Source organism: Patella vulgata, chromosome 1 (genome assembly GCF_932274485.2).
Source record: "Patella vulgata chromosome 1, xgPatVulg1.2, whole genome shotgun sequence".
Lineage (NCBI taxonomy): Eukaryota > Metazoa > Mollusca > Gastropoda > Patellidae > Patella > Patella vulgata.
The window spans coordinates 21,783,253-21,800,142 of record NC_065879.2 but is presented as its reverse complement, the minus strand read 5'-3'; the positions used below and the strand labels follow the sequence as shown (position 1 = coordinate 21,800,142).

Below are 16,890 nucleotides of genomic sequence, written 5' to 3'. Positions count from 1 at the left end.
GGCAAAATGAATGCATCATCCAACGAAATCTATTGTTATATAGCTCTGTATTTAACACAGCATCCCATCTAAACGTCCTCCATCCTGCACTATTGACCAAGGATAGCCACACTGGAAAATTCTGATGAACTATTTTGGCCAACACCTGGAGCGAACCAGCGACCTCCAGGCTAGTGAGTCAGTGTCTTACCCACTTAGCCACCATGTCTCCCGCGACAAGAAACATAATATATAGTTCCATTTCAACACCGCCTACTAAGGGTGATCATGAATTAACAGTTCACAAAGAACTACTGCTTCGTACTTAATCACGTCTGAGGGTTAGGGTTTTATTTGATGTCAATTAATAAAGCTTTGTACTTTGATAAATTGTTTAACTAATTACCACAGCATACAGATCATGCTCACGGCTGCCATTTTACTGTTTGGCACACGGAAATACACTTTTTTTTTTCATTTGTTACATATTTAATAAACATCCTAGGTTTTTCTTGGTAAATTATTACTTACATAGTTTGCAGAAGTGACCCATTTAGCTTCAAGGGAATCTATCTTTAATCAATCAATGATAATTTGTTGAAGACTTCTTAGCTGTTGACACAAACTGTTGATTATTTCTTGGCAATAAATCAACTCAAATAATGATAATCATCAATGTGCAGCACTTGGCATAAATATACATATTGTTTAATCGATGATTTTGATTTTACAAGATACATATTTAGTGAAACCTGTATCATACAGATCTAGGATTTTACAGAGGATGGATACAACTGGCCATAAGATACATTTACGTGATTTGATATACTTCTGATAGTGATGGCATGAATGGTCTCACCCTCAACATAGCTTGCGATCATGTCAGGAAATTACTTTTTTTTAGAGCTACGAGCGTATGTGGCACGATGAAAATATCACTGTATTGATAGTGGGATTGTCTTGTTAGTGCACATGTCATATTGTTTATCAGTCTGTGGTTTTTGTGTAGCCCATATTATTTTGAAGAACATGTGTGACATGTGCTCATTTTAAAAAAAAAAAATATTGCTACAAAGTAAATATCAAGTGATATGATGAGAAATAAAATATTTATAAATTGGTTTGCATTGTTGAAAATACAAAGGCAAGTTTTGAATGTTATATTAATGTTGCTTAATAAAATATGTGATCAGCTTAATGAAACACTTGGATTAAAGGCCATTACACATTTAAGCGTTGAAGATATAGAAAAAAATTAAGTCATTAATTTCTGTCGGTAAAGATGCACTTTCTACAGGTTTGTGTTGATCAGAATAAAAGGGCAGATTGTGATATGACTCGTTAACCAGAGCTGGTCACAAGTGTGCTACTTATTTAGTGTTTCAGTAGTAATTGCAGGGTTCTGCACCAAACATAACAAACAATCTCAAACTGATAAACATAAGACATACCACAAGGACATCTAGACTGGTCTTTTACAAGGGCAATGTATTTCATCTGTCCAATTGTCATCCAATCACTGTATTCTCATTTAAAGGGTTAGAGCCACACCTTCATTCATGTCCATTCTCGGAATATAGCTACTTTAGCTTTCCTAAAAGTTAATAGTAAATGTAATGTGGTAAAATATTTGCAAAATGTAAATTTTCAGGTTTGATATTTGCAGGTGCACCACCTCGTAGTCACAGAGAAAAACCACCGGGTTGTAGAACGATATTTATTGGAGGGCTACCAGATACAAGTACAGAGGAAATTCTTACAGAAGTTTTTGAAAGTTGTGGTCCCATTACAAGTATTCGTTTAAGTAAAAAGAACTTTGCTCACATTCGTTTTCAGATGTCAGAAAGTTCTGATCGAGCTTTATTTATATCAGGTTAGTGAAGGGATATTTTTATTGAGATTAATCTTTACACTTATATACCGTTCAGGCGCTTATTTTTAAACCAGTACAAAATCACCAGGGATTTTAAGACAGGATCGTGTTGCGTTCAAACGTACTATAAGCCAAACCATAATCCTTATAAGACATATAGAGGTAGATTTCACAAATTAAAAACACTTATATGGATATACTACTTCTGAATTTATTAACATGCTACGTTTCGATAACGTTGCTTGATAACGATATCTGTATGTGTATCGAAACGTAGAATGTTAATAAATTCAGAAGTAGTTTATCCATATAAGTGTTTTTAATAAGTCAAACCAGTTTAACTATTCTGACCTCTTCGGTCGGAGATTAGAGTTAACATGGCATGGGTAGCTTCACATTCTTTGTTCGGTTCTCGCACGCTTTCGATAACACTGGCACTGCCTGACCCCGATATTTTCCCAGGAGTGTAACTTACTGCGGACTGCCCATGCTCAAAGTGAGCTGGAGCCAGGGTTTTTAAGCCAACCCATTCCGATGGCCAAGATGAACCAAGATGATAAACTGGGTTATTTGCATTCAGATGACAAAGTTAAACTGGTTTATGGTCCCCAGGTTTTTTTTTTACCAGTTCATCTTAAGCAACTGAACGGGCTATTAGTGTTTAGCAAAACAGCTGTTTTTGTATGTCTATAATTTGTAGTTGTCAAGGGTCTTGGCAGTAGACATGAGTGATGGGAAGTCTTGAACAAGAATAATATTAAATTCACCATTTCTTAGAGGGTATTATATCTGACTATGTTGTGTTATCTCATCACACAGGGGCATATTGATTGATAGATAAGTGTAGGATATATGTGACCCATTCCCACCAAACCAGGCGCTAGTCGAACAACTTCATTTTATACTGCGGTCAGAAAAGCATAAACTGTATGCCTTCTTGTTGCTGTGAATGAGCCAAACTCAACTCCAGATGATACGACAAATTTAAAAAGAATTGCATTTTTGGAAAGCTTAGGCTGTGGACTTTTCAAATATGCTGCCAGCTCTATTTTTATAAAAAAAATGACCAAGAGCCTGGTTTTGTGGGGAGCAGCTCATACATTCAAGAAGAGTTTTATTGAAATTATGCTACATGTATTAACATTTACACTACACAATACAGTCCAACGACATCTTTAAGAACTGATCTGACTTCCCAATTTGAAAAAAAATGGATTTAGTTTTTCCGCACACATACAACTAAAGAAAATTAAAAAAATACTAATGTTTTGTACTCAATAAAAATTTGTATTGCATAAACTTTTCCATTATTTATTATTGTACAGGTTATAGAATGAAGATAGAAAACAAAGATGATAAACCAAATACAGGAAGAATTCATGTTGATTATGCTGTTGCTAGGGACGACCAGTATGAATTTGAGTGCCAGCAGCGTGCTCTGGCACGTGAGATGCGACATCGCCAGTCAATTGAAGAAGCTAGACTTCGACCACCTAGTCCACCACCTGTTATTCATTTTAATGATCATGAATCAACCAATGTCCTAGAACAGCTTAAAAGTATTATTTTATTGTTTTTAAAAGAACTCAATCATTATATTTAGTATTTTCCAAGCTCTTGCAGTAGTATGAAATTGTGTAAATGATATAATAGACTGCAATTATAGATTCTATTGGATTGGACCTCAAATATTAACAACAATAAAAGCAACATGAACATGTCCAATCCGACTCTTATTTAGATAATATTATTTATCTAGTATATAGAATAATTTTTATAAAGTGGTTCGAGATACATAAGATCATTATAGTGAATCTCTTAGTATGATATGGGGAGGGGTGGTCACGGTGGCTAAGTGGGTAAGACGCTGGCTCGTTAACCTGGAGGTTGGGTGTCCGATACCTGCATTGGCCGAGACAGTTCATCCAGATTTCCCGGCATGGTTCCCCCTTGTCAGTGGTGCAAGATGGAAGGCCTGACAAGGACAGCAGTCTAGTCATTCGGATGGGACGAAAAACCGAGGTCCCATGTACACATTGACATGCATGTAAAGATCCCTTGACAGTTGGAATTCGATATGATTTATCTCATAGCACACTGTATTAGCCCAGTTCGGAGCAGAACAGTAGGAAGCTAAACCCCATTTCATTTCTTTTCATGATTTAGGGGACTCGCTAAAACACAGGTTTTATCAGTGGACCCAATAGCGTTATTGTGAAACCTTTTAGTATAATATAGGGGATTCGCTAAAACACAGGGTGTATCAGTGGACCCAATAGCATTATTGTGAAATCTCTTAGTATGATATAGGGGACTTGCTAAAATACAGGTTTTATCAGTGTAATCAATAGCGTTATAGTTATAGTCCTTCGTCAAAGTGAAAATTTATTATCGGATTAATTTCTTTCAAACCCAACCCCAGTAGTTACTGGTAATCAGATATTTTGATATAGTTTTATATTGTGTTTCTGTTTTTGCAGGTGATGATAATTTTGTGAAAGCCTCCCAGGTTCTAATCACGTGGCTTGAAAGAGGTGACTGTGTTCGTAGAACCGCTAATTCATTCTTCAGTATGATCCAGGCATCAAATTCTCACGTTAGACGACTTCTCAATGAAAAACAACAATTCGAAGAAGAATTACAACGAGCTAAGCTAAATTTCCGTCAGCAAATCGAAGGAATATTGAAACAATGTAAGTCAAAATGGTTGAATTTTTTTTAAAAACGAAAGTCGTCTGGATTAATAAAGAACCACGGTAAATGTTAAGTTAGTTCAAAGATCAAATCAAATAATGACTTCAGATGAATGATGTGTATACTCTTCCTGCAACAAATATATTGAAATTTGAATACCCAACATCAAAATGGAAGTGTAACATGTTTTCTTCCATAGATGAAATTCTCAGAAACCAAAAAACTGAAGAACCTGATCTTTAAACCAACTTTAAAAGATATAAACATTGATTAATTGGAGACTAAAACAAAAAATTTAGCACATTTTAATTTTATTTTGTCACTTTTGTTTCAAAACTTCTGTCCAGAATGATTAAGTGACTGAAGTAGTAGCAAATTTTTATATATTAAAATTAGAACTAATTATCAAAAGTCTTGATTTGTTGAAAGCAGTTTGTATGTATGCTAACATTAATGAAGATGTTCTTGTAGTTGAAATCAGGTAAGTCTAAATCTATCTTAAAGGGAAACTAACCAGAGAGTCTATAAGATAAGTTTGTTTCAAACTATTACAATCTTCTTAGAAAATTAATGGACAAAATGAAAACTGTATGGAAAAATATACCAGATTTACTAATTTTTATGACAAAAAAATGGTGGCACAGAATCAATAAAAATAATAGCATCTTTGAAGAGCATAAATAACATAAGTTAGAACTGGTTAAATTGGTTGATATGATTAATCTTTGGACAGAAATGGATCGAGTGTGGTTCTAAACAATATATTTAACTTTACTCTGGAAATGAAATAGAGTTTAACGTCCTACTTTTTTGCACCAAGAAAATGACTTTATTCTGGAATGTTCAAATCAAATTATTGATTGATCATTTGCAATGGAGTTTTATTAAATGAACTGTTTACAGTGTCGAAAAGAAATTTCTCATGAAATATGTATTGTGGCGAATAAAGCTTTAATATTTTTAAAGATTTGCCCTCCGTGACATAACTATAAAAAAAATACCTGTCCTCCACCAGAATTAATATTGATATTTGTACAGAAAGAACGGAAGGAACAAATATTATTTACTTATAACAGCAACTATCAAAATCTCCAAATTAAATAAACATTTCACTGATTTTAAAGTGCACGAAGGGAAAATACTTGAAAAACAAATATTTGACTAAAAGAAACAGAAATCCTTAAATCAAAGCAAAAAAAATAAAAAAATTTCTGGATGTTTGCAGAAGGTTAATAACCTATACTTTACCTGCAGAAAAATTCTGAAATGTGTTAAATAAAGACAAAATAAAGAATTTTGTTCTTAAACACAACTTCTAAACACTCCTAAACATACAAGTATGTAAAAACAATTTTTTATGACAGTTTATACTGGCTTTGTATGTTTAGGAGTGTTTATAAGTTGTGTTTAAAAATAGGATACTTTTTTCAGATTTTAAACAAAATATTTAGTGATATTGGTACCCAGTAGCCTTAAGAATTTAAAAAAACCCAAACATGCTGGCTTTGTATGTTTATGAGTTTTTATGAGTTGTGTTTAAGAATAGGATACCTTTCTTAGATTATAAACAATCTATTTAGTGATATTGGTACCCAGTATCCTTAAGAATTAAAAACAAATGTAATTGATTTTAATATTTTATTAAATCAGTTATTCATGCAATTCTATTAGATATACTGGTAATGGTTTTGTGAATTTTGTTTTTCACTAAACCAATGTTATAGTTGCCTTTAAATGTATATAAAACCTTTTAGCTAAAGTTTTAAAAAGTTCTATGTTCCATTATTTTTATTTAGATCAATGCATGATAAATATACACACTATTTAAAGTTCTGAAAATTAAGTGAGTGCCTGCAAGAGTAATTCAGTAAAACATTGTGGACAACGCTATATGTAATTACAATAAATTTTTAACTATAATGGAAAAAAAAAACGGTTAGCTAAGTGACAGAACAGCATCACTCACACAACTGAGCCCAGTAGCGATTCGGCAACTTAAGGGAAATATTTTTCCATATCAGAACATGATCCATTTCTGAACTGCATTACTGAACCTGATTTTAACTAAACAACATCTTCATTTTTTTTTTTTTAAGAAAATCGAAATGTTAATTATTATATTTACTCTCGTATCTAACAACTATTACTTTCACAGGTAAAGGTTTGTATCTAAGTCTAATATAAGATCGGTATTTTATGTTAGATCTCTAGAAAAGCCAGGTATCTATAAAATTATCAATGTGGATAAAGAAAGTTTCATTATATTACCTTTCTGTGACCTAATAGCAAGGAGTTCTTTACAATCATCTATGGAGTCTTGGTGATCTTTAAGATTATGTGTGGGGGTGGGGGGTGGCCGAATGGTTAGCATGTGCGAGCTGTATCATACGGTCTGTCAACTGGTGTGGTTCCGATTCCCCGGTTGTATGTGACAAGGTGTGGGGTTGCCTGTACAACCTTGTTTTTCTCCGGGTCCTCTGGTTTCCTCCCACTGCTAAAGACCCCTATGTGCAAGCTAATTATTGAAAAAAATTGAACCATGTGACCTAGTTTGTGTCAAGTGGACGTTAAACCCCATTTCTCTCTCTCTCTTTAAGATTATGTACAGATTCTTTATAATGTTTACTATAATGTATGGATTCTTACCGAAATGTTACTGATCTGTACACCCATACACTGATCATGTACAAATTATCTACAGATTCTTTATAATGTCTACGATAATGTATGGATTCTTTCCTATCTGTTACTGATCTGTACACCCATACACTGATCATGTACAAATTGTTGTTGATTTTTATGATTATGCATGGATTTTTGTTGATCCTTGCACACGTGTACAGATTTTTGATGATCCTCAAGCTTGTGTACAGATCTTGCATGGATTTTCAGTAATCCTTAGACTCTTGTTCATCTTTATGATTGTGTACAGATTTTTGATGATCATGTAGATGTTATTGGTAGTCTTGTCGTTCGGATGGGACGAAAAACCGAGGTCCCATGTCTACATTGGCGTGCACTTAAAAGATCCCTTGGCAGTTGGAATTCGACATAAAAGTAAGCCATAGTGCCGCTGCCCGGGCAAAATTTTCCTCATAGGACACTGTATGGCATATGCCTGTCTTTATTAGCCCAATCGGAGCAGAACAGTAGGACATTAAACCCCATTTCATTTCATTTCATTTTTTTACGATTATGTATGAATGCAAGTGTACATGCTTTTAAGATATTCTTAAAGTTCACAGATGACACTTTCTCTTCACATCTCGTAAATGATTGTTAAGACCTTCTTAAACTATTCAGATTGTGAAAGGTTGTTTGTATCATCCCCATGTGGAGGTCTGAAAGCTATAAAGTGCATCAATGATCTGAAACCTTAATTGTAGTTTGATGTAAAATAGTTATTATTTCGTAAAGATGTGATTATGTATCGGGATGTTACCTGGCTTTTTTTTATGATCTGATTGTCTCTATGATGGATCAAAAAGACAAAAAAAAACTTGGAGCAAATCATTAACATGGATCCTGAAAGTAATCTGTGACATGTTGCTTTCAAGATTTTGTTGAAATCTCCATTCTTCAATTTGGATAAACCTTTGGCTGAGGCACTACCACTCAAGTATAGAAATATTTTGGAAAAATAGTGCATTTCAATATTTGAGTAATACATACATATTAGTATCAACAGTGTAAGTAAATCTTTTTATAATTTTTTTGATAATAACTATAATATTTGTTATGTTTTGATGGTTCAAGTTAATCAGATAGATAAAATCTTCACGGCCGCACTTAAACAGAGATGTTGGGACCATTTTTCCAAGGCACAGCGCAAGAGTTTAGATCTCTGGAACAAGCAGGCTAAAGTAGGTGAAACGGTCAAACTTTACATCTTATTGTTTTAAACCTATTTTGAAAACTGATTTTTGTGTATGTTTGTTTTGTGTGGAAACAAATTGTTGTTTTAGATCTATTGGTAATCTAGTTAAAACTTGCAAAGGGCATTTTTCAGAACTACTATTTCAAATTTGAGGGAGTGAAAAACTGTCATATACCTTCAAACAAAAACAATAAGTTAAGAGTTTGACTGTTGATTTTTTTTTTCCATGCAAAATTTATATTGAACTGATAGCTTTGAGTTTAGATCCAATAAGTACATTACAGAGGGCCAAGACTTATTTAAATATGAAAGCAGACTTTCCCTTCTTATGTCATGTCAGTATCTGTAATCAGTTGAAGGTGAAGGACTGTTAACCCCTTGGCAGTCAAGAGCTGGGGTGGAGTTGTAGAGTAGAACCGGGTACAGGGAACCTAATTGATCAAATTTTCGATTTTGAAGTGCAGTATAGATCAAATCCAGGAAATTATAATTCATAATAAAAAGTTACTAGAAATTTATCAGATTTAAACTACTATTAAAACACCCACTCACCCACCCACCTACCTACCTCTGTATATTTGACCTTGTCTAGTGCCACTAGTAAATATGAATAAGAAACAAATTGATCACTGTATCTTACAAGGATATCTTTGTATTATTAAAACTTTAGTTTTTTTTTTACTTCATTACACATACATTGATGTAACTTGAGACTTCAATATTGATTTTTAAAAAATTCCAAAAGGTTGACAATTTTTCTAAATTTTGGGAATATATGCGATAAGACGAAGCCACAATTAATATGGTAACCCTTAGATGATAAATAAAAACAAATATAAATTAAGTATGTTTAAAATCCTTGAACAAAAAGTACAGTGATACAGAGTTTAATTTTTATTTTTTTTCGAACAAGGTAAGTTTTATATGAAGGCATAAAGTTTTCTAGGCTAGGCATACAGTCAATGTCGTTTGTAAAAGAATCATGTTGCAGTAATTACAAACTATACTGCTGTGCATTATCCAAAAGTGCTTTTGCAGTAAAGAAAAAGTTCAAGATTGTGGAATTAAAAGTTAATCCAATTTGATGTCAGTCATGTCACATCAACTCAATTTTTTATTTCTAAAATCTGGCACTTCTTCTTTGAAACTACTGTGTGTGTATGTCCTACTAGGCAAGAATGACAGATTTTATTTATAAAAAATCACTCAATGGCATAGAATTATGAGTTGAAGGTAATTCATTAATACATACTTGTACACAATTAATAATGACGACTGTGGACAGAAGAATGTGAGCGAGAAAATCGATGGATTAATACGTTATATTTGAAGTTACACACAGGTAATATGAGTTAATATACATGTAATAAAGTTTACAAATGAACGACTGTTTCACTAGGCTCAGTAGAGGATCAAAGTATTGTCTTATTTTCATTTGTGTTTATGGTATCGGATATTTTATGAACTATCCATCATTTGCAGTGGTAATAAAAATAACTGATGTATTTTATAAGTTTTCAAAGCTAAATCTTTATATACAACTCTAACTCTAGAGATAAACGCCTTGAAAACCACTAAATTGGAAGTTACCTCATCAAATGTTGCATACAGTGTAAATATGAACATCACTGTGAGATAAAATGAAAAAATAGGATTAGAAGTATTGCCAGTTATTTTGGTTTTGTTATCATTCCTTTTTCAGAAACAGTTACTATAATGTGATGAGGTAAAAGTTGAAAAAATAAATCAACAAAGAATGAATTCCCCAACATTTGTTTTGTTTTTTGGTATTTCAGGAAATGTTAATTAGTCAACAAGAAGAATTTTTGAATGATAGAGAAGAAGATGAAATGGATTTATCTGATGATCAAGATGATGACATAGAAACATCCTCATCTAAACGTAAACGTGTTGAAACAGGAGGTAAATATTGTTTTACATCCAGACAGTGAAAGTAGTGATAATAAACATTACCAGTTTATAAACAATTGTCACACTTAGACAGCAATGTGATTGTTTTTATCTAAGTTAACAGTTGCTGGTAAACTTGCTATAAATTAATAAAACAGGTGTTTGATCCAAAACACAGTTGCACAGAAATTGTGAATTGAATCTAGAGGCAACATATCAACTTGTACAACACCCACAAGGACTAATTTCATACTTCCACTGGACTAATACTGTAGTAACATATACAGGGAACATGAGCCCAGTGTCTTATTTAGGATACCTCCTTAGGAAACATAACTAATTTGAAGTACCACTTTACCATAGTGTAGCAATGAGTTGATAATGCTTATAACCATTGCTTCAGGATGCCGACCTTCCACTGTTTAATTGGTCAACAAAAGCCTTGCACCAGATTCCCACTGCCTCAAGTTTAGCACAAGATGTTGATCAAAGCAATACATCATTATAACTGAAGCCTGCATACATATTTTGTGGTGTTGTCATTGAGTCAACTGGGGTGGTTTCGATTCCCTGGCTGCATGTGACAGAGTAGGGTCGTCTGTTCAACCTCGTGGGTTTCCTTAGGTTTCCTCCCACTGCTTAAGACCCCTACGCAAATTATTGAATTAAAATTGAACCATGTGTTAGTCCCTAAATGACCTAGTTTGTGTTGAGTGGAAGTTAAACTCTCTCTCTCTCTCTCTCTCTCTCTCTCTGCATACATATTTCAAATTAGATAGATATGTTGTCTTTTGTGCCATGTTTGTTTTAATTACATTATTTTACATGTTTTGGGGTTGGGGTTTTTTCAGCTGTTGATGTTGTGGCCAGTTTAAAAGAAGAAAATGATTCATTAAAATGCCAGCTTGAAGGATATAAAAATGAAATAGATTTGATTAAACAAGATTCTCAGAATGCATTAGATGCCAAAGACACACAACTCAAAGCCTTACAAAATGCACTACAAGCCATGCAACAGGTAGTAAAATTTGGTGACCTTTAGATAATTCAGTACTGATTTGAGAAACACACCCTTGAAAATTAATAATAAAATGTATATTTCCAGCCTGGCTTCAAAATATGGCCCCTTTTAAAATTTATCGACAAAGAATTTGTGTAAATTTTAAAAACTAATTCCATCAGCCAAGTTTGAAAATGAATATTACTGATAAATTGTTTCAATGGCATTTAGTAACTGGAATAAACAGGTCACAATTTTATGGAATACAATTACTGCTTATTACTGAGCGAGGATTCGACTAGGCTTCTCTAGTCATTATCAAGCTTGATATAAAATATAACGAGCCAATATATACATATAAAAAACAACACTTGGTTAATGCTGGCCAACCAGAGACCCCCTTCTAATTACCTTGAAGGAAACCTAACTTAATTAAAGTTATATAACTGACCAATATACTAAACATCCCAACTCACTCCTATCTACGGAACACATCGTACTACCCCACCCACGTCAATATTGGTGTAATTTTTAATTCAAATTTTTTTTGGAAAATCACATAAACAATATATGTATAATAAGTTTTATTTAATTTAAGAAACATCGCTAAAATGCGTAAATATCCGTCAGTGCATGCCACAAAAACACTAATAAATTTATTAGTTACTTCGCACTTGCTTTTTATAATTGAATATAAGATTTTTTTTTAGTTTTTAAATGTATACATTGCACCTACTTATCTATGTTTTTATTAACCACGTGGAAAAATACGGTCTTCCAGTGACAATTTGCTAATCTCATCAGTTTCGGCGAGAAGGCTTTTGAGGTTGCTGGCCCAAAACTATGGAATAAACTTCTTTATTCCATTTGGTCTATACTTCTCAGTCATCATTGATTTCTATGAATTAAAATGTATATAACACTTTGGCTTAGTATGAATCAAAACTGATTAACGACAACAAATTATCCCGAATTGAATAGATTTAATGCAACAGTGAATCATTAAAACAGTGGTCTGACTCCAATGAATTGTCTGCCCTTAGACCACAATCCTTACCTGTAATAATTTGTCCTTTTCAGACTACAAGCTATTAGAAAACAATTTTCCATTTCAAATAAGTTCCATAATATTCTTCCTAATATCATACTGTAAACTCATAGAATTTATAAATTAAAATGTATACTCAAGACTCAAAGCTGGTTAATGACAACAAATTAATTATCTTGACTTGAATAGACTCAATGCAACTGTAAATCTTAACACAGTGGTCTAAACTCCAGTGAGGTGTCTGCCCTTAGAACACAATCCGTAATTGAAATAATTTGGCCTTTTCAGACTACAAGCTATTAGAAAATAATTTTCCATTTCAAATAAGTTCCATAATTTTCTTACTAATATCATACTGTAAACTCATAGAATTTATAAATTTATAAATAAGTTAACCACAATTATCACGACTTAAATAGGCTCAATGCAACTGTAATTTGTAAATCTTAAAACTGTGATCTAACCTTCAATGAGTTGTCAATCCTAAACTGAAATTACTTTTCTTTCATCATGACACAAAAGGTATTTAACTAATAGAAATATTAAGCTTTACCTAGTTTACATACATCCACACCATTAATAAAATATTTTATGAATTAAGAGCTGACAGTTCTCACTATAATAGTTAAAAAGTATCTTCTTTGATTGGCATTTAGTAATTGAACATATTAACACAAGGTACAATTTTATGGATACACAGTAATTGTGTATCCCTAAAATTGTACCTTGTGTTAGTTAAAAAGTAGATAATGAAAAGGGAATAAGTTGAAAATTTCAGTCAAATTACTTCATTATGAGCAGAGTTATCGTCGTTTGTAGAACAGTGTAGTCTCGATTGTCAATGCTACAGTTGTTAGACTAGTAAACAAAGTCTTGATTATCCATTTTAAATTAAACCATTAATTGCCAATCGTATTTAAATCTGTTGAAAATCAAAACCATCTAAAGTTATGGGATGTAAATAAATGTCCAATGTCAATTAATGATTTATATAACACTTGAAGCCAAACGAAAGATCTGCATTAGGCAGATTTAGGTCTTGAATAATGCATCTTTGAGCAATTTGTAGTCTATGAGCAGTAAAGAATTAGTTCCATTACCTATTATTACAGGGATCAGTTCTTGGATGCATTCGCTCGATCTGAGATATGTATACATTTGTTGTTTGAAGTGTATTGTGTCATGTCCGTATAGGTTTGCCTTGTGTATTTGTTTATGTGTGGTCCCCTACACTTAATCTAATATATTTACACTAAATGAATCTATCAGAGCTGTATACACTAAAAACCTCAAGACTAAACCCAAATATGACACTTACAAACGATTTCAGGTTTCAAATAGGTTCAATTTTTTTCTAATCTTTTGCAGTTTGTCATAAAATTTCCTATTCTTAAAACTAATTTAAACTCTTATTATTAGCGGCATCCACATAGTTGTCTGATTTTACACTGCAAAAAGTCTCTGTTAAAAATAAGTTCCATACATTTCTTCGTAAGTTTATTTCAGGCATGTCAGAAAATTACCATGTTTATACTATACTCTTCAAAAAAAAGTAGGGGATATTCAGAAACATCAAAACTGCAGAAATGCACTGCTGTTTTTATTAGAGGTAACCAGTGTATGTTAATAACAGGCCAATTGCCTACACATGAACATGAACAGTTCATATGAGCGGCTTATCTGACGGCCCCATTTCACTCGCAAAGAGATACACTGTCAAAAGTGAAAATGGACGTTTTTGATGTTTGTTTTAATGAGTAATTGCCACCAATCCTCAGACATTCAGCAATTTGTCGTGGCATGCTCCTAATCAACCGTCCAATCACGGTTTGGGGCAATCTGACCCACTCCTCTTGCAGTGTTGTGGGTTGACGTCGACGAACACTTCTCCCGATCAAATTAAACGTAACACACTAAAACAAGGATACGCTAAACAGTAAATCTTATGCAAGAACCGATAGGAAAGCAAACATGGATAGATAAACCAGCACGCGGCAGTTTTCATCAACCCTTCCTTGAAGTGTCAAATTTGACAATGAACCCCTCCCAACGTGTATGGCGCTATTGCATGTCGCATGTGCAGCTCAGTGGTTCTGTTGGGGCGATATGTTCTTCATCTGTGAACATACTCTCAAAGAATGTCCAATGTCCATGGCTATTTATCATATCACAACCTGCATGGGTATTTGCATTTCAATATCCCCTACTTTTTTTTAAGAGTATATTTTCAAATTTTTGTGATTCAAGATTGTCAAATCTAATAATGTTAAAAATATATATATCTTATGAGAAAATCACAAAAATAATTTCATAATTGAAATTTGTTTTAAACTTTAAACAGTATGATTCAAAGCTGATTAATGACAATAATGCCAACAAATTTTCCCAGCTTGAATAGACTCAATACAACTCTTTAAATCTTAAAACTGTGGTCTAACCCTAATGAGTTGTCTCCCCTTAGACCACAATCCTCAATTCTAAACTGAAACCGTTTTTTTCTACATCTGACCACAGCACAAACTATTAGAAAACAATTTTCAATTTCAAATAAAATCCATAATTTTCTCCTATATATTTATACCTTAAACATTTTCTTTAAATGTAGAAAATCACGAGCATTTCATCACTGAAGATTAGTGTAGATATCACTATTCAAAGTCATAATTTAGATGAAGTCATTTCACACTTTTTACTTGAATTCCAGGGGATTTTTGTCCAGTTTTCAGCACTGGAGTTTTGTCTGACAATTTATTTATTTGGATATGTCCAGGGGAGTTTGGCCAAGTTAACTTTCTTGGTAGCACAATCCATATTGAATAACAATTCACTAAAATTGTTTCAATGGCATTTAGTAATTGAACTGGAATATACAGGTCACAATTCTATGGAATACAATTACTGCTTAGGTTTTTACTAGGCTTAAGTTTGGTTTGCTTCAAAGTAATTATAAGGGTTTCTCTGGTTGGTCCAACCTCGTGGGTTTTCTCCGGGTCCTCCGGTTTCCTCCCACTGCTAAAGACCCCTACGCGCAAGCGTATTATTGAAATAAAATTAAACCATGTGTTAGTCTCGAAATGACCTAGTTTGTGTCGAGTGGACGTTAAACCCCATTTCTCTCTCTCTCTTTGTCTCTGGTTGGCCAGCATTAACCAAGTGTTGTTTTTTACATGTATATATTGTCTCGTTATATTTTATATCAAGCTTGATAATGATTAGAGAAACCTAGTCGAAACGTTGCTCAGTTATAAGCGGTAATTGTATTCCATAAAATTGTGACCTGTATATATGAATTGTCACAAGTTAGTAATAAAAACTTTGAAAACACGGTCAGAATAGTAATGAAAAAAACTACAAATACCAGTCTTTTGTATGATATATTTTGGGGTAAAGACAGTAGTAATATTGTTAATTTAATCTGAATAAACAACTTTAATTTGCTAGTGAAATATCACACATTTTGTTCAAATGCAAAATATTATGCTGTGTGATATATATACTATTCAAAAAAAGTAGGGGATATTTGATTTTGGGGGCATAATACTAAAATATGCAAATGACTACGAAAAAAGTCACTATAGAACCTAACAGAAGAAACATTTCCAGTTACATGTGACGCCCAAACGCACCAATAGCTACCGCATGGAATGCAGGTGATGCTTGGGATCATCATGGGGGTCCAACCCAAGATTTGCACGACTCTGACTTTGAATGTTACAGTCATTGTGGCATTGAATTCCAGAGTGGAAACATCAGTTTAATTGTTTTAGAGACCAGAAAACAAATTTTGATATGCGTCGGCCTACCCAAAATGAAAGGTTACGTGCCCTTGGCATGCTACAGATCGGCACAACACAGGCGGTTGTGGCGCGGACGATGAATGTTTCTCAGTCTGTCATAAGCAGGCTATGGTCCAGATACCGTGATACACAATCTGTACAGGACAGACCACGCTCAAGTCGACCAAGGGCGACAACTCAAGCCCAGGATCGATTTATCTGTACCTTGGCCTTGAGAAATCGTGTCATCACAGCAAATCAGATCAGCGCTCGTCTTCAAACAGACACTGGTGTGAGAGTGAGTGGCCAGACGATTCGGAATCAACTGCATAGGGGTCACCTTCGCGCCCGACGTCCTCGCGTGATCCCTTGTTTGAGAGATCATCACATTCAGGCAAGACGTCGTTGGTGTAGGGATCGTCAACACTGGGATAATCGACGCTGGAGCAATGTGATGTTTTCAGATGAGTCAAGGTTCACTGTTGATTTTTTGGACAGACGTAGGAGGGTGTGGCGTCGTCGAAACGAGCGCTTCCAAGACGTTAACGTCATCAGACATGATCGATTTGGGGGTGGTTCTGTTATGGTGTGGGGAGGCATCACTGTTGCTGGAAGAACGGCTTTACATGTTGTTGCAGGGCCAGTACTACCGGGACAACATCTTGGCAGTCCATGTTGTGCCGTTCGCTCGACGTCATGGCCGCCGTTTCATCTTCCAGGATGACAACGCAA

At 33.9% G+C, this 16,890-nt stretch overlaps 1 protein-coding gene across 6 annotated transcripts in view; it reads left to right on the top strand.

Moving 5' to 3' along the window:
* LOC126830809 (ecto-NOX disulfide-thiol exchanger 2) overlaps window positions 1-16,890 on the top strand; it is a 45,224-nt gene that overhangs the window by 24,411 nt on the left and 3,923 nt on the right. For all 6 annotated transcript variants that reach the window (XM_050561240.1, XM_050561222.2, XM_050561230.1 and 3 more), the window contains exons 5-10: window positions 1,646-1,852; window positions 3,178-3,411; window positions 4,333-4,545; window positions 8,303-8,409; window positions 10,220-10,346; window positions 11,186-11,352. In XM_050561240.1, the coding sequence (XP_050417197.1) occupies window positions 1,646-1,852; window positions 3,178-3,411; window positions 4,333-4,545; window positions 8,303-8,409; window positions 10,220-10,346; window positions 11,186-11,352 (1,055 nt within the window). The remainder of the gene's footprint in view (window positions 1-1,645; window positions 1,853-3,177; window positions 3,412-4,332; window positions 4,546-8,302; window positions 8,410-10,219; window positions 10,347-11,185; window positions 11,353-16,890) is intronic.